The sequence below is a fragment of the Vulpes lagopus genome, chromosome 3 (assembly GCF_018345385.1).
Source record: "Vulpes lagopus strain Blue_001 chromosome 3, ASM1834538v1, whole genome shotgun sequence".
NCBI classification, from domain to species: Eukaryota; Metazoa; Chordata; class Mammalia; order Carnivora; family Canidae; genus Vulpes; species Vulpes lagopus.
The window spans coordinates 100,257,698-100,284,956 of NC_054826.1; the positions used below are offsets into that span (position 1 = coordinate 100,257,698).

At 42.6% G+C, this 27,259-nt stretch overlaps 2 protein-coding genes across 4 annotated transcripts in view; both read left to right on the forward strand.

The window, feature by feature from the left end:
* Positions 1–14,810, forward strand: part of GJC3 (gap junction protein gamma 3) — a 45,741-nt gene extending 30,931 nt beyond the window's left edge. For 2 of the 3 annotated variants that reach the window (XM_041747140.1, XM_041747142.1), the window contains exons 2-4: positions 3,677–4,452; positions 4,764–4,829; positions 14,755–14,810. In XM_041747140.1, the coding sequence (XP_041603074.1) occupies positions 3,677–4,452; positions 4,764–4,771 (784 nt within the window). In that variant the 3' untranslated portion in view covers positions 4,772–4,829; positions 14,755–14,810. Of the gene's footprint in view, positions 1–3,676; positions 4,453–4,763; positions 4,830–8,622; positions 9,347–14,754 lie in introns of those variants that run through there. The other variant, XM_041747141.1, reaches the window with a different exon arrangement.
* Positions 9,603–26,097, forward strand: TRIM4 (tripartite motif containing 4). The gene is made up of 6 exons (XM_041747131.1): positions 9,603–10,125; positions 14,755–14,850; positions 15,504–15,734; positions 20,277–20,299; positions 20,536–20,633; positions 24,458–26,097. The coding sequence occupies exons 1-6, from the start codon at positions 9,733–9,735 to the stop codon at positions 25,042–25,044; spliced, it is 1,428 nt and encodes a 475-aa protein (XP_041603065.1). The 5' UTR covers positions 9,603–9,732; the 3' UTR covers positions 25,045–26,097.
* The last annotated feature ends 1,162 nt before the right edge of the window (positions 26,098–27,259 follow it).

Consider the following 27,259-nt stretch of genomic DNA (forward strand, 5'->3'; position numbering starts at 1 on the left):
ATTAGAGGGGGTAAATCTATCTTCAGTCTGCCATCTTTAATCATGAGGCCATGATATTGCATCTTTCTAAGGACTGAAAGTAGGTTTCTTCTAAAAATCTCAACTCAGTTTTATGGAGAAGAATCTTCAGTGGCCTGATTTACTCTGAGTCTTCACAGTCTGTGACAGAGGTAGAAACATAGGGACTGAGTGGCAGGTAGAAGAGGTTCTGACTCTGATTGCTAGTGGCTCCAAATACGGTTTCTCACAGCTGGTGGATAATGATATGGTTCTCTGGTCAATTAAGCCCCTTATAACAGTCGCTTGGAAGCAACTCATTCTATCTGTTCTGACTGCACAGAAGTGTCCATTCTGCCTAAACTCTGGCATAATGGCCTGTTCTTATCTATATACGTCACACTTGAATAACACAAATTTGAACCCTGCTGGTACACTTATATATGTATTTTTTAAAGTAATCTCTATGCTCAATGTGGGGCTCAAACTCGTGACCCTGAGATCAAGAGTGGCATGCCCCTAGCCCGCAAGATGCCCCAGCAGATTTTTTTTTAAGGAGTTGACAGCAAAAGCCACAATAAAGGCATTTATTTACAACTGCCCATTCCACTTCATGGATGGAATGGAAGGCTACTAGGGCAGGAGTTGAGCCTGGTGCCCTTAAGTTCCCCAGGGAGGATTGCTAAGGACGTTGGCAGGGCTGTAGGTCATCCCATGTGCTGTTGGGGTGGTCAGGTCAAACACATGGGGTTTGGTGCTGCCCCAGGGCAGCTGTGCACCTAGACTTCTCCCTGCTGGGCATCGACCCCTCCTCAAGGTAGCTTCCTGGAGGTGGGCAACTCATGAGTGGCTGCAGCTGTCAATGGCTTCAGGCTGGTGGTGCATGTCCAGGCAGATGGGGCAGCTGTACTGTGCTGCTGGACGCCTGTCCCTGCCTGAGGATCCACTTGGAAGCTGCGTCCATTGAGTTGGGGTCATCAGGCTGTGGAACATCACTATCCTGGAGCCAGGCCAGGCTAGTAGCTGCACCTGCTCCTATCCCCGCCTTCCAGCCTATAGATGTTTTTTTTTTCAATATACATAAACTAGTGTGAACATATTTTCTCTTCCTTATGATTTTCTCAGTAACATATTTTTTTCTGTAGCTTACTTTTACTGGAAGAATACAGTATATAATACTCATACAAAACGTGTTAATTGACTATGTTGTTGGCAAGACTTTTGCTCAACAGAAGGCTTAAGTAGTTAAGTTTTGGGGAGGAGCCAAAAGTTATATGTAGATTTTTGACTGTGTAGGGGTCAGTGCCCTCTAACCCCCACACTGTTCAAGGGTCAGCTATAGTTTATAACATGAGTACCCATTTAAATTGCCTTGTGTGTCTTTTTAGGTATTATAATTGGGAAGCTGATATGAGGCAAAATAGGGCATGTCTCATTTGCTGCCATGTCAAAAACTTAGAAATCCAGGTTGTTACTATTACTGGAGTTGAAAGGGACGCACCTAAGCAAGTGCAGAGAGGAAACAAGGGTGGATAAGTCCTTGATGCAGCTGGCAGGGGGCCAAGGACATAGGTCTGGGAGGGAGAGTGGACTTGGACAAGTGGAGAGCCACTTCTCTAATATCCGACAGGAATAAGTGGCATGACAAGAGGGGGGGGGCTGCGTGGCTCCCCATCAAAGAGTTTCTATTTTTCCTTGTGGAATAAAAGGTTTTCAGGATCTTCTGAGACTGAAGGGATCCAGTGTATAAGAGTTTGGGCTGATTAATGGAAAAAAGATGTCATTTCCTAATTTTGATATCACTTTATAGGCATTTTTTAATGTGGGTCCCACAGATTGCTGATTTTATTTACCACTATTTCTTAAAAATTTACTATTATTTAGAAAGATTCAAATGCTTTTAGGGCTAATGTAATTTAAAAGGATGCTTACATTTTAAAATGTTATTAGAATTATGTACTTAAATCTATAATTATTTAATTACTGTGGAAAAGTCCAAGTCATTAAGTTATATTGGCTGGGTTTGAAAATTTGAAAATCATCACCCTACTGAACTTATAAAGTAACTTGAAAATTTGAAAAAGAAATCATTTAAAAAGATGAATAAACTGTAATTAAGGGTATAATTTTCAACTAAAAGGATCAAATATATGTAAAAAGTAAAAAGCACAAACTAAAAAAGCAAAACATTACAGTAAGTGGTGAACTGATCTAAAAAGCATTACTTGTACATTCCTTTAAAAAGTTATTATTAGAGGACTCTTGAGTGGCTCAGCGGTTGAGCATCTGCCTTTGGCATAGGTTGTGATCCTGGGATCCGGGATTGGGTCCCGTGCCGGGCTCCCCATGGGGAGCCTGCTTCTCCCTCTGCCTGTGTCTCTGCCTCTCTCTCTATCTGTGTCTCTCATGAATAAATAAATAAAATATTTAAAAAATAAATAAAAGCCTCACTTAAAAATTAGAAGCAAAAGAGTAATTTAATTATCCTCAAGGGAAAAAAAAAAGAGTTTGGGCTGAACAGGGATGGTGAGAAACAGTGGCTGGGCATTGAGGAGGGCTCCCTGTTGTGACAAAGATAAAGATAGCATGAGGGCTGCAGCAGGGTGCTATTCTGTCTGGAGAAGTGACAGATTTCTGAACCCTGTTCCTGACCATGGTCACCTCTCACCATGCAGGAGAGATGAGCCCAAGGAACAATGACAAAGCAGGGCCGAATTTCAAATTTTTATCCAGTCAGCTCTGGCTTTAGCCTTATACCTCATTGCATTCCCTTAGTAGACTCTGCTGGGTTTTCTTTCTTCCTTTCTTTCTTCCTTCCTTCCTTCCTTCCTTCCTTCCTTCCTTCCTTCCTTCCTTTCTTTCGTTTTTAATTTTTTTTTTTAAGATTTTTAAAATTATTTATTCGTGAGAGAGAGAGAGAGAGGGAGGCAGGGACACAGGCATAGGAACCTGATGTGGGACTCGATCCCGGAACTCCAGGATCACACCCTGGGCCAAAGGCAGGTGCTAAACCCCTGAGCCACCCAGGGATCCCCCTTGGTTTTCTTTAAAATGTTCTCCTTTTCCAAAGCTGGTTAGGTCTAAGGAACACCAGACTAAAGCGGGCCTTGACACTCACTCTGTTCACTTGATCCACATTGAGCCCCCTATCCTAATCGCATCTCAGTCGTACTACCTTGATGAGAGTGAAGGCCAGACCCACATACCTGTGAGCAGCTGAGGCATGGTGGCAGAGAAAAGCAGAGGGCAAGAGAATGCATGTTCCCCTGGGCTCGTGTTCAGGTGCCACTGACAGTAGTAGCACCAGGCTAGGTGGCCATCAGCTGGGGAAGTGACTGTTTTCAGAGGGCTCTGGACTCTGACTAGCCTTTGGGAAAGCGACAGAGGGAGAGAGGGAAAGAGAGACAAAGATAGACCTTAGTCTTCTACCACACCGTACAGAGGGGGGCAGGAGAGAGAGAGCCATACCCACATCCACTCACTATTTTACATAGATGACTCCATTATCTGTAATTAGGAGCCATCAGTCTCGGGAATAAATCAACCAGACCCTTGGAGAAGAGCAAGAAGGATTGCTTTATCTATCCTTGGATTAACAGGAAAGAGGTGGTCTTGCCCTCCTCCTAAAGGACAGGGAGCAACACACCCACACTCATTATTGTCCTCTGGTCCCTAACAGGATGTGTGGCAGTTTCCTGAGGCAGCTGTTGGCAGAAGACAGCAGGCATTCCACTGCCGTGGGGCACCTCCTACTTCCCGTGCTCCTGGGATTCCGTCTTGTGCTGCTGGCTGCCAGTGGGACAGGGATCTATGGTGATGAGCAGAGTGAATTTGTGTGTCACACTCAGCAGGCAGGCTGCAAGGCCGCCTGCTATGATGCCTTCCACCCCTTCTCCCCACTGCGCTTCTGGGCCTTCCAGGTCATCTTGGTGGCTGTGCCCAGCACCCTGTACATGGGTCTCATTCTCTATCATGTGATCTGGCGGTGGGAAGAATCAGGGAAGGTGAAGGAGGAGACCCTGATCCACCAGGGGGAGAAGAGCAGAGATGCCTCAGGGGCTAGAAGCCCCAGGCTGCTCTGGGCCTATGTAGCACAGCTGGGGGTGCGGCTGGTCCTTGAGGGAGCAGCCTTGGGGTTGCAGTACCATCTGTATGGGTTCAAGATGCCTAGCTCCTTTGTATGTCGTCGAGAACCTTGCCTTGGTAGTATAACCTGTTACCTGTCCCGCCCCTTTGAGAAGACCATCTTCCTAAAGACCATGTTTGGGGTCAGTGGGCTCTGTCTCTTATTTACTCTTGTGGAGCTTGTGCTCCTGGGCCTGGGGAAATGGTGGAGGACCTGGAAGCACAAATCTCCTTCTAACTACTCTTCAACTTCAGAGAGTACCAAAAAACACAAGGATCCGACTGATAACTTCCCAGCGGTGGAAGCCAAAGAGCAGTTCCAAGAAGCAGGTGAGAAGGCACTGGCGTCCCTCCTTCTTCTTGCTTCTGATGTTTCTGTCCTGATGATCTCCCACAGCAGGTCCCTCCACCTCTGGGAGGCACAACTCCCACATGTTGCAAAACAGAAAACCAGGTTCTAGGCAGATGTCTTCTGACCACTGCTCCCATTTCATCTCCCAATCCCCATCTCTCTCAGTTTGACAATTCCTTCCAATGAATCAGGACCAGGGTACTCAGTCTGTTGTACTTCCTGCCTTTCTACTTAGTCTTCTTCCTACTTAGAAAAAGTCTCAGGTCCCATTTGGTTTTCTACTTTACAGAGTTATGAAGCTACCTGACTCACTTCTGAAGGGAACCCTATGATTGGATCTTCTTCCGAACATCCAGTGAGTGGGGATTTACTTCCATGACAAATTAGAGGCTGTTGAAGCATCTCTAAGGGCCATAGTGGCCACGCTGCCTGAAGCATTTCCCGGGACAACTCTTGCTTATGTCTTCCTACCAGAACCTTCTGGTGTCAGCCGCACAATTTTCACGGGCTTGGTTCCAGAGTCAGCCAGCAGAAGCCTCCATAAAACTGTGCTTCTCCCCTGTCCTGCACAATAATACTGCTGCTTTTGGCATTCCTGTTGCTGAATACGATTTCACTGTCATGGTGACTCTACTTACCCTTCCTCTGTTGTTCCATGTTCTCTGCTCCCCCCAACTTTAAAGGCCTGTAATCTATGGATGTCGCCAGCCCCACAGCATTTGTCATATTCAGATTGGCCTTCTGCACATATATAACCCATTGTCCTTGAACATTCAGATTTAATTTATCCAAACACTCAGCCATATCCCTTAGGCAGATTACTGTGAACTCAGAGGCTTATGTTGACTTGAGCCCACTGCCAGCTCGGACTTTTGCTCAATACTTGTTCTCCACTGGACAGAAACTATCCTCTTGTCTCCAGACCAGCAGCAACTCACATCCAGAGCCAAATTTCTACTTTTTAAACTCATATCCCTCATTTCACCCAGAAAAGATGGTAGAGTTTTGCTGCTGATTCAGGGGTAAAAGGAAGGGAGGTTTATATCACAGTATGATTTAGCAGATAATTTAAAACTAAATATCAAGCTTCTCTTTTCTTGAACCTCTCCATCCCATCTGTCTGAGGGTGTTCCAGCCTCTTACCTTCCTGTAGAAACATCTTCCCCCTCAGATCTCCCTTGCTCTCAAATTCTCAACGACCTGGTTTTGTTTTCTCCTTCTGAATCCAAAATTATCCCTGGGCAAATCAGGAAGGCTCATTCCTAAGGAAATACATTTGGTCCCCCCAAAAATCATTAACTAGAAAATTAATAATTTTTCTTTCTGCTATGCAAGTATTTTATAAAGAATCCCTCATCTACTGTAACCAGAGTCCAGCCAAGTAACCAAGGGTGGAAAAAACATGTCATTTGGAATTCCCCTGATAACATTTTAAAATAGCTTTATTAAGATACAGTTTCATATGTCATATAATCCATCCACTTAAAGTTTACAATTCAATGGCTTTTAGTGTAGTCACAGGGTTGTGCATTTATTAATACAATTTTAGGACTTTTTCACCAACTTGAAAAGAAACCCTACAACTCTTAGTTTTTACCCCCAAACTTCCATGCTCCTTCCCCCCAAATAAACAACCACTGATATACTTTCTCTCCATATGTATATTTATTTTCTCTTGTATACAGATTTTCCTGTTCTGGACCTTTCCTATAAATGGAATCAATCATAGAATATGTGGTCTTTGTGACTGGCTTCTTTCACTTAGCATGCTTTTGAAGTGTATCTGTGTTGTAGCACATATCAGTACTTCATTCCTGTTTATGGTTTAATATGGTTTCATTGTATGGCTTACACACATTTTGATCCATTTTTCAGTTGATGGACACCCGAACTGTTTCTACTTGTTGGCTATTATGAATAATGGTGCTATGAACATTCATATACTAGTTTTTGTGTGGATATATGTCTTCAACTCTCTTGGGTAAATACCTAGGAGTGGAATTGCTGGGGCATATGGTTACTCGTTTTAAGGAACTACAAAACTGTTTTCCAACAGCAGCTACACCATTTACATTCCCAGCAGCGATGTATAAATGGGTTTCAATTTATCCACATCCCCATCAATACTTGGTTATCCTCTTCCTACCTTCTTCCTTTTTCTTTCCTTCCTTCTCTTTTTTTTCTTTCTTTTTAAAAATTGTAGCCATCTTAGTGGGGTGAAGTGTTAGCTCATTGTGGTATGGTTCACATTTCCCTAATGATGTTAAATATCTTTTCATGTACTTATTGACTACTGGTATATTTTCTTTAGAGAAATGTCTACTCAGATCTTCGCCCATTTTTTAATTGGGTTGTTTGTATGTTTGTTGTTGAGTTCTTTACATATTCTGGATACTAGGTCCTTAACTATGATTCCCAAATATTTTCACCCATTCAGTGGGTTTTCACTTCACTGATCATGTCCTTTGATGCAAAAGTTTTTAATTTTTTAAAAGAATTGAATACATTCTTGTTTTATTATTTTTAAAAATTTTATTTATTCATGAGAGACGAGAGAGAGAGAGAGACAGAGACAGAGACAGAGGCAGAGACATAAGCCAGAGGGAGAAGCAGGCTCTCTGCAGGAGCCCAGTGTGGGGCTCAATCCCAGATTCTGGGACCATGCCCTGAGCCAAAAGCAGCCGGTCAACTGCTGAGCCACCCAGATGTCCCAAAAGTTTTTAATTTTGATGAAATTCAAGTTTTTCTTTTGCTGCTTCTGATTTTGGTGTTAGGTTTAAGAAACTGATACTTAATCCATGACTGTGAAGATTGACACCTATGTTTCCTTCTAAAGGTTTTATAGTTTCAGCTTTACATTTAGGTCTGATTGATTTTGAATTAATTTTTATATATGGTGTAAGGGTTCAATTCATTCTTTTGCATGTGGGTATCTAGTTGTCCCTTCACCATTTGTTGAAAAGCCCATTTTTCTTCTATATAATGATTTTTGGCATCCTTGTTGAAAATCTGTTGCTTTTCCATATATAGCACTATTTCTGGACTCTCAATTCTATTCCATTGATCTGTATTTTTACTCTTACCCTAGTATCACATGTTTTGATTGCTGTAGTTTTGTAGTAATGTTTGAAATTGGAAAGTATGAATCCTCTTACTTTGTTCTTTTTCAAAGTTGTTTGGCTATTTGGGGTCCCTTGAAATTCCATATGAATAAAACTGCGACTTAGCAATCCTCAGTATTTTCAGTAAAGAAGGAAGTTCATCTCAGAAGTATGGCAGGATAGAAAAAAAAAAAAAAGAAGTATGGCAGGATAGAAGCCATAAGGACCTTAAGGTGTCATGGGACATTGTTTGCCACTCAATACATAGGCAGACATACAGACACATACACACTTACATTACATTCATGGTAAAAAATCAGTAAATCAGTAACTGATGAGACCACTTCTTCCTGCTTAGTCCATATTAAGACTCAGATTCTTCTTATAGTATTCAATAGAATCAGTATTATTGTAATAACTTTGTACGGGGACAGATGGTGATTACACTTCTCGTGGGGAGAGCTGAGTAATGTACAGAATTGCTGAATCACTAAGCTGTAGCCCTGAAACTAATGTACCACTGTAAGTCGGTTATACTTGAATAAATACTAAAAAATAAAAAAAATAAAAAAATACAGTATTCCAATTTTCAAAGAATATGCATTTATTAGTTGTATAAAAACCCAAAAAAGTAGATATTCTGTCGGACTTTTGTCAAAAACCCCAATACAGAGATCACAGGAACCCCCTTTTTAAGTCATTTAACTGGACATTCAGTAACTACTTACTGAGCATATTATGGAAAGGCAGTATTTAATATTGAAACACAAGAAGAGCTTAAAAATTTCATTCATAAGAAAAAGAATAGAGTGAGAAGAGGAAAATAAAAAATCCTATGAAGGGAAAGAGACAATTCTCTGAAAAAGGGAAGCATGTTGTTTGTTGAAAGCCTCCATGGAGGTTTCTTGAGAGCAAAATGGTTGCTCTTCACGTTGGGTATCACAAAGGCTATAGCCATGCTTCGGAATCTTAACCATTCCCACCCGAAACAACTGATTTCCTTTCCTGGTCCTATCAGACTGTTCATGATGTCCTCCTTATTGACAGGTGCAGCTCCACTCTCCAGGCTATGTTCTGTCACCCTGGTCTTCACCTCCTCAGGTAGGAGGGTCGAGAATGCTCCAGCAGCTGGGGCTGCAGCTAGACCTGCTCCTTTCCAGTATGTTAGGTAGATCCACTCAGCAGGTCACCCCTAGTTGGCTTAGAGCATCCCATACACACAAACCTACTGCGAGTTGAACCACCGAACTGGTGGGAAGTCTTCTATCTGGGTAACACCATCTAACCCAAGATTCTTGACCCTGACAAGTGTTAGAAGCCCTATTTGCGCTGGGTGTGTTCCATGCTCTAAGAATGAACTTCTTTGACCTGGTGTTTGTCTCCTGTGCTTGGAAAGAGAGGGAAATCAGGCTGAAGCGGGGTAAACAGCCATCTCCCCACGAGCTCGAGGGGGCTAAACACTCCCTTTCCTGGGGGCCTCTCCGAATACTGGCTCTTCAATTCGCCTGACCCCTCCAACACCTGGAGAATATGTGGGCTTCACAGTAGAAAATCCTGCCTTTCCAAGAGCTCAACTAGCCCTTGGGGCTGGACACCGAGAACCAAGGCTGACTGAAACGAACGGAGTTTAATCGCCCAGCGCCTCCTTTGTCCCCACTCCAGGCCCAGCTGCACAGGCCCGGGGCTGCCGCACGCCCAGAGAACCCGCCCGAGTTGCAGCTCTCCGAGGACGTCGGAACTTAAGCCTCCCCGAGCCGGGGGCAGACGCGAATCTCATCTCCCCGACGCGAAGGAAGGAAAGACTCGTTAGTGCCTCCCCGCTCGGCTCTCGCCGCGGCGGCTCGCCAGGACTCCGCGCGTCCGCTCTAGGCGTTCCCGGAGCTAGTTCCGCATCTCTATGGTTGGCCCGAGGGCAGCCAGCGTCCCGTCGTGCCCCGCGGCCAGGCCCGGGCAGCCCTGCACCGCCCTCGCGTCGCGGAAACACCGCCGCTGCCAGGCTCGTGCCCAGGCTCCGCAGCGGGCGCGCACGAGGGAGGGCGGGACCCGAGCCTCGAGCGCGGAGCTCCCGCACTGCCCCCTTCCGGCCGCCCGCAGCCAGCCGGCCGCGCCCGCGCCTGGCGTCCGACACAGGGCCGGGCCCCGGGACAGAGAGGCGGCATGGAAGCCGAGGACCTGCAGGAGGACCTGACTTGCTCCATCTGCCTGGACTATTTCGAGGAGCCGGTGTCCATCGAGTGCGGCCACAACTTCTGCCGCGGCTGCCTGCACCGCAGCTGGGCGCCGGGCGGTGGCTCGTTCCCCTGCCCCGAGTGCCGCCATCTGTCGCCGCCCGCCTCACTGCGGCCCAACTGGGCCCTGGCCCGGCTGACGGAGAAGACGCGGCGCCGCCGCCAGGGCCCCGTGCCCCCCGGCCAGTGCGGCCGCCACCGGGAAGCGCTGCGGCTCTTCTGCGAGGAAGACCAGCGGCCCGTGTGCTTGGTGTGCAGGGAGTCCCAGGAGCACCAGGCGCACACCATGGCGCCCATCGACGAGGCCTTCAGCAGCTACCGGGTGAGCCGGCCGTGGCGGGGCTGCGGTAGTCTCGGGACCGCTTACGTTGACCTCGAGACCCGCCAGGTGGCCGCTATTCCCACTGAATAAGGACGAACCCCTCCCGCCCCCCTGTGCAAATTTAAAGCGATTGACGGATCGCAGAGCTGGGCTTAAAACTGGGATGGGGAGGGTCTGCGGAGAATTTTCAAGATACTGGCTCCTGGGAGCTCCTAGTTGAAGACAGTCATACCGGGAGGGTGTAGATCAGTGTCGCCCTATAGAACCAGGATGCGAGCCACGTTTATAATAAAACTTCCCTAGTGGGTAAAAAGAAACGGGTGGTGCTAATTTTAATACTATATTTTATTGAACCCAATTATCCAGACTGTTATTCAACAGTAATCGCTATGGAAAATTATCGGTAAGATATTTTACTTTTGTTTTTCATAATAGGCCTTTGCAGTCTGTGTTTATGTTGACTGTCCACATTTTGGGTGCTCACCTGGCTAATGGGTATTGTATTGGACAGTACAGATGTATAGCTACAGGTGTAACAGACAACTGATGTTTTGGGAAAAGCCAGGCTTGGAATGATGAGGCGGGGGTATGTTACGATCTTTCTTTCATCATTTGGGAAAAATCACTTAAATGTTTGAATTTGAGGATTATGTATCCTGCCAATTTTATGGGTTAAGGAGTTTCAGTTGAATAAATCAGTTTATCTTAATTCTGCTCCAGCCACACTGCCTTCTTGCTTTTGTTTCAAGCCTGTTCTGTTTCTCTTACCTCCACCTTCCGTCCTTTACATCTTTTTAGCTTTTAGCTTGAAGACTTTCCTTGATCATCCTTTCCAGAGTAGTCCTATATCCTTCTATGATGTAACTCCAGTGGTCTCCCAACAGATTTGGTATCTAGTAAGTACTGGTTGAATACGTGGGTTGAATGATACAAGTGTTTTGTAAACTATAAAATGCTGTACAGTTTTATCAATTGATTACAAACAGGAGATACGCCAAGTGGCACTACAAAGTATACATCCATTCCTTCACCCAGTAACATTTATTTATGCTTACTATATGCCAGGTGTTGTTCTAGGATCTGGACATAAACGGATAAGAAAGACATAGACCTTGTCTTGTAGGGGACAGCAGCGTGTAGACCAAAAATTTCAGTGTGTGAATGAGTTACCCCAGTTTGTATCAAGTGGATCAAAGGTCTGAGGTTGATCAGGGAAGAGTGAGAAATGGTTTCACCAAGTTGAACAGAAACTCACTCTTGGAGGGTGAGTACAATACATAGGGGAGAGGATATTCAGGCGAAGGGAACAGCATATTCAACAGTGTGGTGGCTTGGAATGGCTTGTGATGAATCTAAGAGGACTGGAAGTTGCTCAGTACTTCTGGATAGTAGAGGGAGGGAGGACGCTTGGAATTTGGGTTGAAGAACTGCTTGGTGTTGCTCTCCTGCCACTTCGTGGCAGTTTCTGTTATTGCAGGGAACGAGTTTTCTAATCCTGGAATTCTTATTTTTATTTGGGGGAGTGGGGGGGAGGCTGTTCATATTCTAGCTGTGGCAGGATTCAGTCTTGGAATAGAACCAATGATACAGGATAATTCGTGCATGCTGGAATTGTTAGGGTTTTTTTTTTAAAAAAAACTGAAAAATTCTATTTAAAAGATTTTTTCATTATTAAACAAAAATGAACACTTAAAAAATTCTTGGTCATATTCAAAACAACTAATCTGATTACAGACCTCCCATGTACATCAAATTTGATAGTAATCACAAAGTAGCAGTTACATAATTGATAAATGAATACAATTATTTGAAATAGCTTCCCAAGTAGCAGGTTATATGCCTATTTAAGTTAACAATTAGGGATGATAAATAGATTACATAAGGTTAGAAAGTGTTGTATTAGAAAGAAAATAGCACAGGTGATTTTGTGATGTATAACAGAACTATATAAATCCCTTTACAACCTAATCTCATCCCCTCTCAACATTTTAATATGCAAGTTCCAAGCAAATGTGAAAGTTGGAGGAATTTTATAGTAACACAAGTATACCCGCATCTACATTCTGCCGCTAGCATTTTACTCCATTTATCACCTGTCTATCCATCTGTCTTTTCTCTGCATCCATCAATTCCTATTTCCTTTTGAGGCATTTAAAATTAATTGCAGACTTCCTCCTGTACTTTAGCATGCATACTGTCTACCACACTTAATGTTTGTTTGTGGTGTTTTTTGAAGTAACAATACAATTAAATATGCACATCTTTAGTATATGTTTGCTGAGCTTTGACAAATGCACACACCTGGGCACCTTAAATCCTCAAGATAAAGAATGATACCGGGGTGCCTGACTGGCTCAGTTGGTGTAAGATGTGACTCTTGAATGTGGGGTTGTAAGCTCGAGCCCCACATTGGAAATTACTTAAAAATAAAATCTTATATACATAGGGCAGCCCCAGTGGCACAGCAATTTAGCGCTGCCTGCAGTCCAGGGTGTGATCCTGGAGATCCGGGATCGAGTTCCACGTCAGGTTCCCTGTATGGAGCCTGTTTCTTCTGCCTGTGTCTCTGCCTTTCTCTCTCTCTCTCTCTCTCTCTCTCTCTCTGTGTGTGTCTCTCATGAATAAAATAAATAAATTAATTAATTAATAAATAAATAAAATCATATATATATATATATGAATAAAAGACCATTATCATCACCCCAGAAAGCTCCTCCACTCTCTTTCCCAGTTAATCTCTGCTCTCTCCCCCCATGCAACCACAGTTCTAATTTTTTCCACTGAAGATTAGTTTAGCCTGTTGTTCTGGAACTTCATATAAATGGAATCGTATTGTCTGTACTCCTCTATATAGGCTCCTTTTGCTCAGCATTAGTTTGATATTCACCCGATATTCACCCATTTTGTGTGATCAGTAGCCTGTAACTTTTTGCTACTGAGTCATATTCTGTTATATGAACATACCACAGTTTGTTTATCTTTCAATCACTGCATACCTGGGCTGTTCCCAGTTTTTGGCTCTTATGAATGAAGCTGATATATTCTCATACAGGTCTCTTTGTGGACACACACGAAGGGGAGAGGAGCAGAGAGAGAGGGAGAAGCAGACTCCCCATTGAGCAGGGAGCCCCATGCAGGACTCGATCCCAGCACTCCAGGATCATGACCTGAGCCAAAGGCAGGCACTTCACTGACTGAGCCACCCAGGCGCCCCTTAGATCTCTTTCTTGACCCTTAACTGCTAACTGTACCGATTCGGATGTCCCCCACACAGCTCAAAGTCAGTTTATTCAAGTTGAATATAATTTTTCACCTTCTATTTACATACCACTCATTTCCCCGTATTACCTAATTTGGTAAATAGCCCACAGTCCTAGGGGTCAAGCCGGAACCCAGGAGCTGAATCTGGACTCCTTTCTCCCGCAGCCCTTTGGTAGCCACTTCCTGCTGGTTTTCCTCCTGTGTGTGCGTGCCTTGAACCTGCCTGCTTCTGTCTTCCGGGTGATGCCCCTCCATAGCCCATTTGGTTAATTCCTTTTATTTTTTAAAGCTCCCTCAGGTTTTTAAATTACAAAATGGTATATGCCTTTTGTAGAAAATCAAACAAAACAAATTTATAAAAATTTTAGTCCTCCTTTGCTCCAATTTCCAAGCCATTTCTATTCCCCAGAAATAACCAGGGTTAATAATAATTAGATATATATTTTTCCACATTTCTATTTAAATACAAACACACATACACATAGGGGCACTTGAGTAGCTCAATCACTGGTTGAGTGTCTGGCTCTTGATTTCATTTCAAGTCATGGTCTCCTGATAGTGGGATTGAGCCGGGTGGAGGGCTCCATGCTCAGTAGGGCGTCTGCATGCTCTTCTTTCCCTCTGCTTCTCTCCCTGCTCACACATGCCCCCTCTCTCTCAAATAAATAAATCTTAAAAAAATAAATACAGAATTATATGATACTATTGTCTTGCAGCTTAGTTTTTTTGTTTTGTTTTGTTTGTTTGTTTGTTTTTTTAACATAAGATAGCATAGCATCAGCCTTAATGGGATGAGCACTGGGTGTTATATCTTGGCAGGTCGAACTCCAATAAAAAATATACAAAAAAAAAAAAAAAAGATAGCATGTCAGTATGTAGAGAGCTGCCTGAGAGTGGTATAGAGTATCAATATGCCATAATTTATTTCATAATTCCCCATTGATGGATAATGAATAATGCTGCAATGCATGTTCCTATACATACTGATTATTTTTACCAGTGTTTCATTGGACAGATTATTGGAAGTAGGATTATGCACATTTTAAATGATTCTAAATCCTGCTGGTTGCCCTTCAAAAAGATGGCAACTTTTTACAAAAATCTCATACTGTTATAGTGTCAGAGGCCTCCCTTGCCAATATTAGATATTTATTAATCCTCTAATAGTTTTCATTTTTTGCCAGCTTAGTAGGCAGACTCTATGTAGTGTTAGGAAGATTTCAGACCAGAATACTTTTTATGCCTAAGTCTGTAACTGTCTTCCACATTTTCTCAATTTCATTTCCTGTTGTATTGGGTGAGTTTTAGCTCTTGAACAATCAGGTTGCTGGGGGAGATGATTTCTCTGATATGTGTTTCTGCCGGCAGGACAAGCTTTGTAAGACTCAGTGTAGTCTGAAGGACAAGATAAAGAAAGCTATGCATTTACAGGACATGGAAGTGAAGAATGCTGCCGAGTGGAAGGTAATAGCAGAAGCTGTTGGGCATTTCTTGCCCCCGGGGCCCTTTGGTATTGTTGGGAAGAGTTGTGAGTCTCCCTGAAGATAAAGTGATAGAACAGAAAGTGTCTGTCTCTGCTGACCTGTGGCTTTGGGTGATGGGAGTTTCACATACTTCATCCCCATGTCTCTAAGGAAATGTTTTCTCCTTCCCACTTTTTCCTAAGTATACTCCCTAGGTTGTAGTTGGTTTGGGTCCACGGCACTGTGGAAAGGAAATTGGCTTTGCTTTCAGAGATACTAGTCTAGTTGGGAGGCATGAGGTGCATGCATACATGCCCACCTAAAGTTTTAACGAAACTAAATTGTAGGTGTTCTGGAGGCTAAACCAACAAAGAGATGCAAAAGTGTATTTTAGTTTACAAAGTATACAAATAAGGCATTGCCACCAGCAGTAGAGACTCAAAGGTTACAAAGAATGAACTAATACTATACAGGCCAGTCCAAAGATGCCAAGTAGGGTATAAATAGATTAGCAGAAACTTGCAGAGGGCGGGCAGGAGCTTTCTGGAGGAGTGATTAGGATGCAAGCGCCAGGGATGGTTGGGGAGTCGCATGCATGGAACTGAGGAGCAGGCCAGACAGAACAAGGACTGAATGAATCTCATGTGGCTCTAGGAGAAGGTGAAGAGTCAGCGAATGAGACTCAGCGTAGAGTTTGCAAAACTGCACCTCTTCCTGACTGAAGAAGAACAACTATTTCTTCAGAGACTAAGTGAGGAAGAAGAAGAGATGAATAAGAAACACGATGAGAACATGTTAAAGCTCCATCAGATAATCACTTCCTTGAAGCAGCTCATCTTAGAGATCAGAGAGAAGAGCCAGAGCTCCACCCTCGTGTTGCTTCAGGTGAGACAGGGGAGGGTTTGGTTAACACTGCTCACCCAGCTGCCCTGGTCTTTAGAGCAGAATGTCTTTCCTGGTGAGTGGGTTTAATAGAAGTGTATTCTCACTGTTGATAATTGCATTACTACCGTCATTGTACAATTAAAGAGTTGAAGATTCACCTTGCGAAGGAAATTAACATGAAAGGTATGCTGAGCTCAGGTATTATGAGATGCCTACATTCACTTGGTCTAATAGTTTGCCTAGGATCTGAGGCACATCTAAGACTTTTCATTCATCTTATTTATACATTTATTTTTTATTTAAGATTTTAATTCTTTATTTGACAGAGAGAGCACAAGCAGAGGGAGCAGCAGGTAGGGAGAGAGAGAAGCAGACCCCCGGATGAGCAGGGAGCTCAACGTGGGGCTTGATCCCAGGGTCCCGGGATCATGACCTGAGCCAAAGGCAGATGCTTAACTGACTGAGCCACCCAGGCACCCTTTTTGTGTACATTTATAATTCTTTGTTAAAATAGTAAAGCAAAAAAACCCTAAAATCACAAAGTAGATAACTGTGTCAGTAGATTTTCAGATAAATTTTTCTTACTAATTTTTAATCATTACTATCATAGTTTGACAATATCTTTGCTCTTAGCTCCAGATTTTGATTGGTATATTCATTTATTATTTTGTTATTTATTTATTTATTTATTTTTGGTATATTCATTTAAATAATTTCTGATATCTGGCAACCTTTAAAAGGTTATAATTCTAATTCATTAGCACTCAGGGTGTCTGGCTGGCTCAGTCAGTAGAGCATGCAACTCTTAAGGTTGGGAGTTCAAGCCCCACATTGGGTGTGGAGCCTACTAAAAAAAAAAAAAAAGTAAAAAGTAATTCATGAACACTTAGATTTGGGACATTAAGCCAGTTTATTATCAATAGTCCTTCCTTGGAGTTAATCTTTACCTTTATATCCTCAGCAGGTCAAGTGTCCTTATAACTATTTCAGTTTTCAGATAGGATTTAACATTTGTGACCATCTTCTTTTTTTTACTGCTGAGATAATTCACCTTTGGTCTTAGATCCCTCAGAACCTCTCCTTTCTCCATATGATGTCTCTGAAGAGGAAAGAACTGTTGAAGGACCCTTCAGTCTATGATTACTTTTTTTTTCTCTCTCATTAGGAGACAATGTTCTACCTTTAAGAAAGAGAGACACATGGACCCACTCACCAGTTATTTTCAGCAAGAAATCACTAGCAGGGTGTTATATGTCATCTAAGTGTAATGATTTCCAAGAATTGTCTAGAACTTTTGTAACTTGCCTGAGCTGTGAAGTTCCAGTTACATATCCAAACGTATACTCTAGGATAACACATGTAAACATTTTTTTTCAATATAGGTTTAATGTCTACTCAGAATCTGAAACCTTAGGATCCCTGGGTGGCGCAGCGGTTTGGCGCCTGCCTTTGGCCCAGGGGGCGATCCTGGAGTCCCAGGATCGAATCCCACGTCGGGCTCCCGGTGCATGAAGCCTGCTTCTCCCTCTGCCTGCCTGTGTCTCTGCCTCTCTCTCTCTCTCTCTCTGTGTGTGACTATCATAAATAAATAAAAATTAAAAAAAAAAAAAAGAATCTGAAACCTCATAGTTACACATGAACGAGCAAAATGCTTACCAAAAATATATCAGCCGATATAAGGGCAAGGTAGGGAAATGATTAAAGAAGATAGAATTAGATGATAGAGTCTCAGGGCCTAAGAGAACTTATTTTACCGATTCTTTCACCCATATATGTATTTATTCCTTTATTCCTTAATTTTTAGCCCATTAGTTAATTCCATTCTTAGAACTATAAACACAAAACAAAACAAACAAACAAACAAAAACTATAGGAACATCATAAAAACTATACTATTGTACCTAATTTTTGTCTTTTTATTTGAATGTGTTCTTGTATAATACACAGTATTGCTTTGGTTTACGTATTTTTAATTTATGCAACAATTTAATCTTTTTGCATTGGATCTCTTGCTTTTTTCTTTAGACACTATGTTTCTAAGATCCATTCCTGTTGTCATATATACATTGGGTTTACGTGTCCATCTACCACACTTTGCCAGTTCCTTCAATCCAAGTTGCCCTAACACTATTACCACTATAAGTAATGCTGCAGTTTAATCATTAATACCTGAAATTCTTGTTTTTATTATTATTTTATTAGTTCTTGGGTTTGCTCCATAGCTCTAGCTCTTTCTCAGCCTCTGAAGCTGGCCTGCTTAGCTTATCTACATTGACCCTTTCATTTGCTGGTAAATGTTTTTAAGCTATATTTTCACCTTTAAGTATTGTTTGTGTCCACAGATTCAGACAGCCTTGATTTTATTGTCATAATACAATAAACATGTTTAAAAACATTTTAAGTATAATATCTGTAGAGAAAAATGTATAAATCCTAAACTTGACAGATTATCACCAAGGGATCTATCCATGAAACCACCAGCCTAGTCAAGTAATAGAACACGAGTAGCCTGCCAGATGCCCTGCCCTCTACCCCTATGCTTCTCTGTGAGGGTGCTCTTCCTACAGACTTCTCACATGGTTTCATTTTGCCTGTTTTTGAATAAGAGTTTCAGTATGTGCTGCTTTTGCTTACCATTATGTTGTGAAATTAACCCATGTCACTGTAGATGGCAATTTGTTTCCTCACTGTGTAGTATTTCCCAACCAGGAGTGATTTTGCTCCTTTGGGGCAGTGCTGGAGACATTTTTGGTTGTCACAATGTGCGGGGGGGGGGGGGGGGGCGGGGGACTCCTACCAACATCTGGTATGTAGAGGCCATGGATGCTCTTAAGCATCCTATAATGCACAGAACATGCCTCCCATCCAGCTCCCAGCAAAGATTTATCCAGCCCAAAATGTTAATAGTGCCAAGGTTCAAAAACCCTGCTGTATAGTATTCCATTGTATTAATATACCAAAATCTACTATTCATTTTACTGTTAGCAAAATTTGGGTTGTTTCTAAAAGTTTTTACTGTTAATTAAAAAAGCAAGTTATGAACATGACTTTTTGATGCACGTATGTCCACATTTCTACCAGTTGTGTATCTTTGAAAGCAATTCCTAGTCACAGGGCATATATGTTGGTTCAGCTTTGCTATAACAAACTATTTTCCAAAGTGGTTGCACCAGTTTGCACTGTGACTTGCAATATGTGAGAGATCCAGTTGCTCTCTATATTAGGCAGTACTTAAAATCGTCAGTTCTTTAATTTTGGCGATCCTGGATGGTGTGTAATGTTATCTCAGGTCCTCAGTCAGCACCCTTTCTCTCCCCCAGAAAAGGTAGATGCATTTCCCTAATGCCTAATGAGGTTGAGTATTTTTTTATGTGGCAATTAACCATTCTTATACTTTTTTTTTTTAAGCTTTCTTGAGGTATAATGTACATACCTTGTAATTCATCCACTTTAAGTGTACTTTTTATAATTAAGTAAGTGATTTTTTACAACTTTACCAAGTTGTGGAAACCTTACCAAAGTCCAGTTTTAGAGTATTTCAAACACCCCAATAAGATCACTCTGTGCTTGTTTATTTTTTATTTTTAAAAGATTTTTATTTATTTGAGAGAGGGAGAGAGAAACAGAGGGAGAGGGAGCAGGGAGCCCTGGTGAACAGGGAGCCTATGTGGAGCTCTATCCCAGGACACCAGGATCATGACCTGAGCAGAAGGCAGATGCTTAACTGATTGAGCCACCCATGCAGCCTACTTTGTGCTTGTTTATAGTTAATCTCTGTTCCTACTTCCAATCTCAGACAACCTACTTTATGACTCCATAGAGTACCCTTTTCTAAATATATAAACAGAGTAATACAGTGTGTAGTTTTTTGTCTATGGAATCTTTTATTTATAATGTCTTTGAGGATCATTCATGTTGTAGCATTTATTAGTATTATATTTGTATTCCTTTTTTTATTCCTGAATAATATTTTATTATAGTATATACCACATTTTGATTGTTCACCAATTGATGGACATTGGGTTGTTTCCACTTTTGGCTATTATGAATGATACTACTGTGAACATTCACCTGCCATTCTTTGTGTGGACATATGCATTTATTTCTCTTGGGTAGATGGTAGGAGCAGAATTGCTGGGTTGTATCATGTATTTATATTTAATTTGTTACACTGCCAAACTGTTTTCCAATGCGGCTGTACCATTTTGTATTCCCACGACATCCTCACCAACACTTGTTACTGTCTGTGGTTGAAAGAGAATAGATGGAGAAGTAGGCAAAAAGCCAGGAGAGAGTTAGCATCATGATGCCAAAGAAAAAAGATTAGAGTTTCAAGGAAGGGATTGGTTAATAATGTCGAAACAGTGCAGGGGGTCATGTGAGAAAAAAGACACCATGTGTTCAATGCATTCATTTTGGCAGCATGAGGTTATATGTGACATTAACAAAAGTGACTGACAGAAAAGTGTCCACTCACAGAGTTGAGTACCAGATCTCAAGAGGAGGGGATGTAACTTAATTATATTTTTATTCTCTTCACAGAATCCAAAAGATGTGTTGAACAGGTATGAGCTGCTGTTTTCTCATGGTGGCCTGAGTCGGGGGGAAATAGGCCTGGGCTCCATAGATTGATGTGGGTACATCTTGAGAGTCTGGGTGGAGGAGTTCTACCACTAACTTTCACAAGGGGCGGGTGGGAGAGCAGTGATCTGAGCTTTGGGCTTGGAACCTTCAGTGGGAGTTGGGGCCTTGGCTGCCCGAGTTTTCTCTGAAGAAGAGCAGGCTTTTGTGCCTTCCTTAGGAGTGAGAACCAGGATGTGAACTATTCCCCTGAAATTCTAAAGATGAAGACTGTGTGCCAGATACCAATGATGAAGGAAATGCTGAAGCAATTCCAAGGTAAGCATGGTTGGAGCTCCCAGAAATCTTTAAAATAAGAGAATAAGCAATGAGAAAAATCTAGAAAAGAGAGGAAACAGAACATGCAGCCAGCAAGAGGGTCAGGAGGAATGGTGGTAACTAGAATACATGGGTATATGCTTCATTCAAGAAGCATTCGCTTAACATGTTACCCTGTGTTATAAGATGTTTGTGATACAAAAAGGAAAAGACTGATTCTAAGAATTTAAGCAAACTAGAAAGACAGACTCCTATCACTGTACCATTGTGGGATCTACTGTTTATCATGGTATAAATAAAATATGGAAGTCAGAGAAAGAACTCTGTTGCAGGGGAAGTGGGGAGTTTTCATACAGAGGTGACATTATTCTGAGATTTGAGGGATGAATAGGTGTTTGTCAAGTGGAAAATGGAGGTACACTCTTGTAAGTAGAGGGAGCAGCATGAGCTAAGGTGTGGAGAAAGTGGAGGGGAGGGTATCCAATGTGACTAAGCCATAAGGTGCATTGTGGGGAAAGGCAAGAGCTGGTTGAGATGGTGAGTATAGGAAAGTCTGAAGATAAACTTATTGGATCTCCAGGGACGTGCCAAGGCGTGTAGGTGTTGTAAAAGCTACACAGGCACATCCACATCTCTGATGAAGAACCATATGGTAGATGTCTACTTCCAGCTAAGATGACATATTGGGGACTGGATTTACTCTTTTTTTTTTTTTTAATTTTTTTTTCTTTATTTATTTATGATAGTCACACACACACAGAGAGAGAGAGGCAGAGATATAGGCAGACGGAGAAGCAGGCTCCGTGCACTGGGAGCCCGACGTGGGATTTGATCCTGGGTCTCCAGGATCGCGCCCTGGGCCAAAGGCAGGCGTCAAACCACTGCGCTACCCAGGGATCCCTGGATTTACTCTTCAGCCTGAAACTTAGCTAACTAAAAAAACAAAAATAAAACAGACACAGTATATGAAACAACCATTTTCCCAAACCTGGATATCAAGCAGTACAGGACAAAGAAATGTGAAACAAATGAAATGAACTGCATGATTTTCTCCAGCCTCCAGCCTTAAGAGGGCTTCCAGGCCATCACAAGGAGTGGTAGGGGAGGTGGAGCCAGGTTGAGGAATGGAACGGCGTCCAGGGAGAACAAAGCAGTGAGAGCTTGCAGAGGACTGGCGAGGAGAGAGCCATCCAGAGGGCGATGATCTACAGAGGTACCCCCTGAATTTTCAGCAGAGTAATGACCACTGACCAGCAAATGCTTTTGAAGAACTATCTTAGACTGAGCAAGGACGTTTCCAAAAATGATTAGAAAGAATAGTTCCTGGTGCTCCCACAAGGCCTAAACAAAGCCTGTTCCTAGCAGCCACACTAGAAGACTCTTAATTCCTGGGAAACTAGAAGACAATTCCTGGGAAAGTCTTGCCTCCTTAGTGGTGAATAATTAATCCTACACTGGGCACTGCTTTGGACCCACCTTATAAATCATGAATACTAGATCCAAAAGGATCAAATTATTTCAAAGTAACTGCATCCCAGGACAAAACTCAAGAAAATTTTTAAAAATGAGCACCTAACAATGTATATTTACAATGCCTGGCATCCAATCAAAGATTACTGGGCATGCAAAAAGGTAGGAAAGCATGACCCATAGTGAGAATAATTGAAACTGACCCAGGATTGACCCAAATGTTAGCATAAGCACAGAAGGACTTTAATATAGTTATTAGTGCTATCCCGTAAAGAAGTATTTGGAGACGTGGGAGATCTAAAATATCCCAAGTCAAACCTCTGGAGATAAACTACAGTGATTGAGACAAATACACTGATTGGGATTAACAGGTGATGAGATGTTGCAGAAAAAATGGTTAGTGAATTTTTTTTTTTTTTAATTTTTAATTTTTATTTATTTATGATAGTCACAGAGAGAGAGAGAGAGAGAGAGAGAGAGAGAGGCAGAGACATAGGCAGAGGGAGAAGCAGGCTCCATGCACCGGGAGCCCGATGTGGGATTCGATCCCGGTTCTCCAGGATCGCGCCCTGGGCCAAAGGCAGGCACCAAACCGCTGTGCCACCCAGGGATCCCTGGTTAGTGAATTTGAAGGTGCATCAGTGGAAACTACAAAATGAAACACACAGGAAAAAACCTTAAGCCATGAAAAGAGTGTTGGTGAGCTGGGGGATAATCTTATGCAGCCTTATGTGTGGTAAGTGGGATTCCTGAAGAGATGAGTGGGATGGGGATGAGACAGGAAAAATATCTGAAGAAATAGCTCCAAATTTTCCAAATTTAGTAAGTACCATAAGTCTATAGATCCAGTAAGTTCACAAGCCTAAGCACAAGAAATATGAGGGAAACTATACCTAAACCAGTGTAAAGAGAACATTTTGATGCAAGAAGAGGAAAAAAAAGAACATGATACTTAACAATGGAAAAAAAAGATGATGTTCCATTTCTCTGAATTCACCAAATACTTAAGAAATCTAAAAAAAAAAAAAAAGAAAAAAAAAAGAAAAGAAAGAAATCTCCATTCTACATGAGCTCTGAACAAAAAAAAAAACTGAAGAGGGAAGAATGCCCAGTTCATTCTACCTGGCCTGCATTATCAGGATACCCAGATCAGACAAAGAGATTATGAGAGAAAAGGGCGAAAGATAAGTGTCCCTCATGGACACAGAAGAATTCTGAAGATAATTTTTAGCAATTTGAACCTATCTACATATTTACAGATAATGCATCACAACCAAATGGGTTTTTTTCTAGAAAAGCAAGATTGGTTTAACATTTGAAAAATCAGTGTAATTCACCACATTACCAAACTAAAAAAAAAGGAAAACTATATGAATACCTCAGTAGATGTAGAAAAAGCATTTGTCAAAACCTAACATCCATTCCCAGTTAAAAAAAAAAAAACTCATGGGACACCTGGGTGGCTCAGTGATGGGAGCCTGCTTCTCCCTCTGCCTGTGTCTCTGCCTCTCTCATGAATACATAAATAAAATCTTTAAAAAAATTCAATAAACTGGAGAGACATGGAGAGTCTGGGAGGAAAGAGCTTTGGGAGGCAGGGAGGCCAGGGAGGAAACTAGAGACACAGTTCAAGTGGAGGATGTTGAAACTGAATGAAGATGGTGGCAATGGGATGGAGAGGAGGCAAAGAACTTGAGTGGTATTTCGGAGGTGAAATTGATAGGACCTGGTGATGAATAAGCCATCCAGGGTCAGAGGGAAAGAGGAGTCAGAGGACCTTAAGGTTTCAAAGTGTAAGTGTTTAGGTGGAGGTAGTGCTCTTACAGCTCGGAGAATACAGAAGACAAGATATCTGCATGTCAGGGCTAGGAGTTCCAAGAGGATGGGAGGGGACTTAGGATAGTGAGTTGTGTTTTGAGTGATCTGTTATGTGCCTGTGGAGATGCCCAGCGAGCATTGAGGGGAAAACTTGTTAACAGTGCCACCTCCATGTCCCAGTGCAAAGCCCCAGCCTATCAGCCATCTCGGTCTGGTCTGATTCAAACAAGGCAGAAGTTGGTAACATTTCTCCCAATTTAATGCTGTTTGTGAAGACTTGGGGCCATGAAATAATGAGCTTCCTGTTTTTAGGTCTTAGTGGTTTAGAGCAGAAGGGAAATGAAGATTTTACTGTGCATAAGGCCACCTCGTGGCCTGCTAGGCCCAGCTGAGGGTGAGCTGAGAGACAGTGGGGAGTCTCCTCCTCGACGGTTCTTGTTAGGAGAAGTTCTGAACTGAAGGAAGAGGGGCATTTCTGGTGGAGGGTTGGTGGTAAGCTATTGCATTATAAATCACTGCTCTCATTTTCTCTGCAGTGGCTGTAAGTCTAGCTGTGGATACAGCTCATCCCAAACTTGTCTTCTCCCAGGATGGGAGATACGTGAAGAATGGAGCATCAGCCAGTTCTTGGCCATTGTTTTCTTCAGCGTGGAGCTACGTTAGTGGATGGAGGAACCCTCAGAAGAACACAGCGTTTGTGGAAAGATTTCAGCACTTACCCTGTGTTTTGGGAAAAAACGTTTTCATTTCAGGGAGACATTACTGGGAAGTTGAGAACCGAGATAGCCTGGAGATTGCTGTGGGGGTGTGTCGGGAGGACGTCATGGGGCTTGCAGATGGTTCAAAAATGTCCCCCCATGTAGGAATCTGGGCTATTTGTTGGAGTTCTGCTGGCTTTTGGCCCCTAACAAGCTCTCCTGTAAGTCCTACCAAGCAAGAGCCTGCTCTTCACCGGGTGGGGGTTTTCCTAGATTCTGGGGCTGGGGACATCTCCTTCTACAGTGCTGTAGATGGCACGCATCTCCACACCTTCTCTTGCCCTCTGGTCTCCTGCCTCCGGCCATTTTTTTGGTTGAGTCCATTAGCATCTTTAGTCATCCCAGCAGTGACTGGTGGGAAATGAGGTTGTTCTTCTCCTGCCCAAGAATCTCCTCCCGTACCGCAGCCCAGAGACATACATCCCTTGGCCCTCTGCTCTCACTTCCCACATACTGGTCCAGGGAACACATCAGTACTGTCCATTCCATTTCATGTTTTGTTCACTCCCTGTGTGTGTGCTGTGCATAGACAGGGATGGCAGACCCCACTGGTTGCCTTCCCAGCAGCCACTTGCTCCACTTCCCTCCTCCTCTTCTGGTTCTTCCTAATTGAACTGTTTGATGGGCACCCTCCCTGCACTTCAGGAGAGCCAGTCCCACATGAGGCAATTCTGGCCAATGAGCTGGGATGAGAAATTTTCTAAGGTGCTCCTGGGGAAAGATTTTATAGCTTTAAAGAAGAGGTGTTTGAGGAGACACAGCCCCTTTTCTGATGTTAGCAGGTGTCTTGGAACTGCGGAGAGCACAGTAACAGTGGAAAGGAAGAAAACATGGTCATTGGCATCGCTGGACTATTGGAATTTCCTTAATCTGAAATTTCTTATTATAGGAGATGATTGCTCCCTTATTGTATAAGGCAGTCCAGGTTGCCTTTTGGTATAGGATTATTTCACTGTCCCTGAAATTTGACAAATTTGTAGGCTCTGCTTTTGTTTAGTCATGTAATTCTTCTCTCCAGTAAGTACCGATACCCCTCACTTTTTCTGGACCAGAAAGTTGAGATCTTCCCTTACTCTGCCTGTGTTTGCTGTTATTGTTCTTCGCCCACCCACGTCTGTGCCCTCAAGTATTCATTATGGTATTCATTTGTCAGATTCTTACATTGGATATGCAAGGTTTTAATGTCACACCTAAAATGTTGGGAGACACTTGCTAAATATTCACACTGTGGTGCTGGCCTCTTCGGTAATGCTCTCATACAACTCCTGGCAAAGCTCAGTGTGAGATGGAAATTAAAATCCTCTTTCTACAAGTAAGAAAACAGAACTTTGGAGGAACTCAGTACTGTTTAGCTGGCAGATGAGAGTGTTGGGATTAAATCCAGATTTGTCTGAAGTAAAAGCCTGTGCTCTTTTCTAGTCTGTGTTTATTTTATTTTATTTTTTAGTCTGTGTTTATTTGTAAGTATTGAGCACAGATTAAAGGTCAGCATCACCTTTATTTCAGGTTTTTGTTTTGTTACATGTTTTTTTCCGTGTATATGTACTTTCCTGCATTTTAGCTTTCTTCCCTACATTATAAGCTCTCAGCAGATTGTAATAGATGCAGGGTAGTTATTTTTAAAACAATGATTATTTCTGTCTGGTTGGGTAAGTCATGTACTTACAAAATTTGGAACATACAAAAATATAAAGAAGCTGAAAGTTACTGATAATCTCACCACTTCTAATATTTTAATGTATTTCCTCCTAGACTTTCAGTAGACTTTCTGGCAGTGACTTAACAGGGTTTCTTACAAAACCTCCAACATCTTCCCTAACCTCTCCTCCCCTCCTATGTTCCTATCCATCCTGGCTTGTCTTCCTCTTCGCCTGAGCAATCCCCTCATTTAATGATTTCTGTTGAGTTCTCCTTAACTTTCCAAGGTACTTGCTGTTAGGAGTTGAATTGTGTCCTCCAAAAAGATATGATGAAGTCCTATCTGTGAATATGACCTTATTTAGAAATTAAGATAAGGTCATTAGGGTGGGCCCTGATACAATATGACTGGGACTGTGATAATTAGAGGGCAGTCTGCAGGTGTGCATGGAAATGCTGTGTGAAGACACAGAGGGAAGATGATAGAAAACAGATGAACATATGGGAAGAGGGTAAAGAAAAAAAGGAGAGGGACACCTGGGTGGCTCAGTGGTTGAGCGTCTGCCTTTTGCTCAGGGTGTGATCCTGGGGTCCAGGGATTGAGCCCCGTATTGGGCTTCCTGCAGGGAGCCTGCTTCTCCCTCTGCCTATGTCTCTGCCTCTCTGTGTGTCTCTCATGAATAAATAAATAAAATCTTAAAAAGAAAAAAAAAGGAGAGAGTGAACTAAGCCATAAGTGAATCTTGATAGAGAACAAACTCAGGCTTGAGGTGGGTAGGGGATAGGCCTGGTAGGTGATGGGTATTAAAGAGGGCACTTGCTGTGATCAGGAAAAAAAAAAGTTATTGTTTCTTTCCAACCTTGGTCCAGCAGAATGGGTCCCTCAAAGAAGGGTGTGAGAAGAAGGGCTGTTCTGCCAAAGAGGTAGTGGCAAGAGAATAT

Coding starts and splice junctions, on each gene's coding strand:
- TRIM4 (XM_041747131.1), top strand. CDS start 9,733: ATGGAAGCCGAGGACCTGCAGGAGGACCTGACTTGCTCCATCTGCCTG. Junction 10,126..14,754: donor AGGCCTTCAGCAGCTACCGG/GTGAGCCGGCCG, acceptor TTCTGCCGGCAG/GACAAGCTTTGTAAGACTCA. Junction 20,634..24,457: donor AATGCTGAAGCAATTCCAAG/GTAAGCATGGTT, acceptor TTTTCTCTGCAG/TGGCTGTAAGTCTAGCTGTG.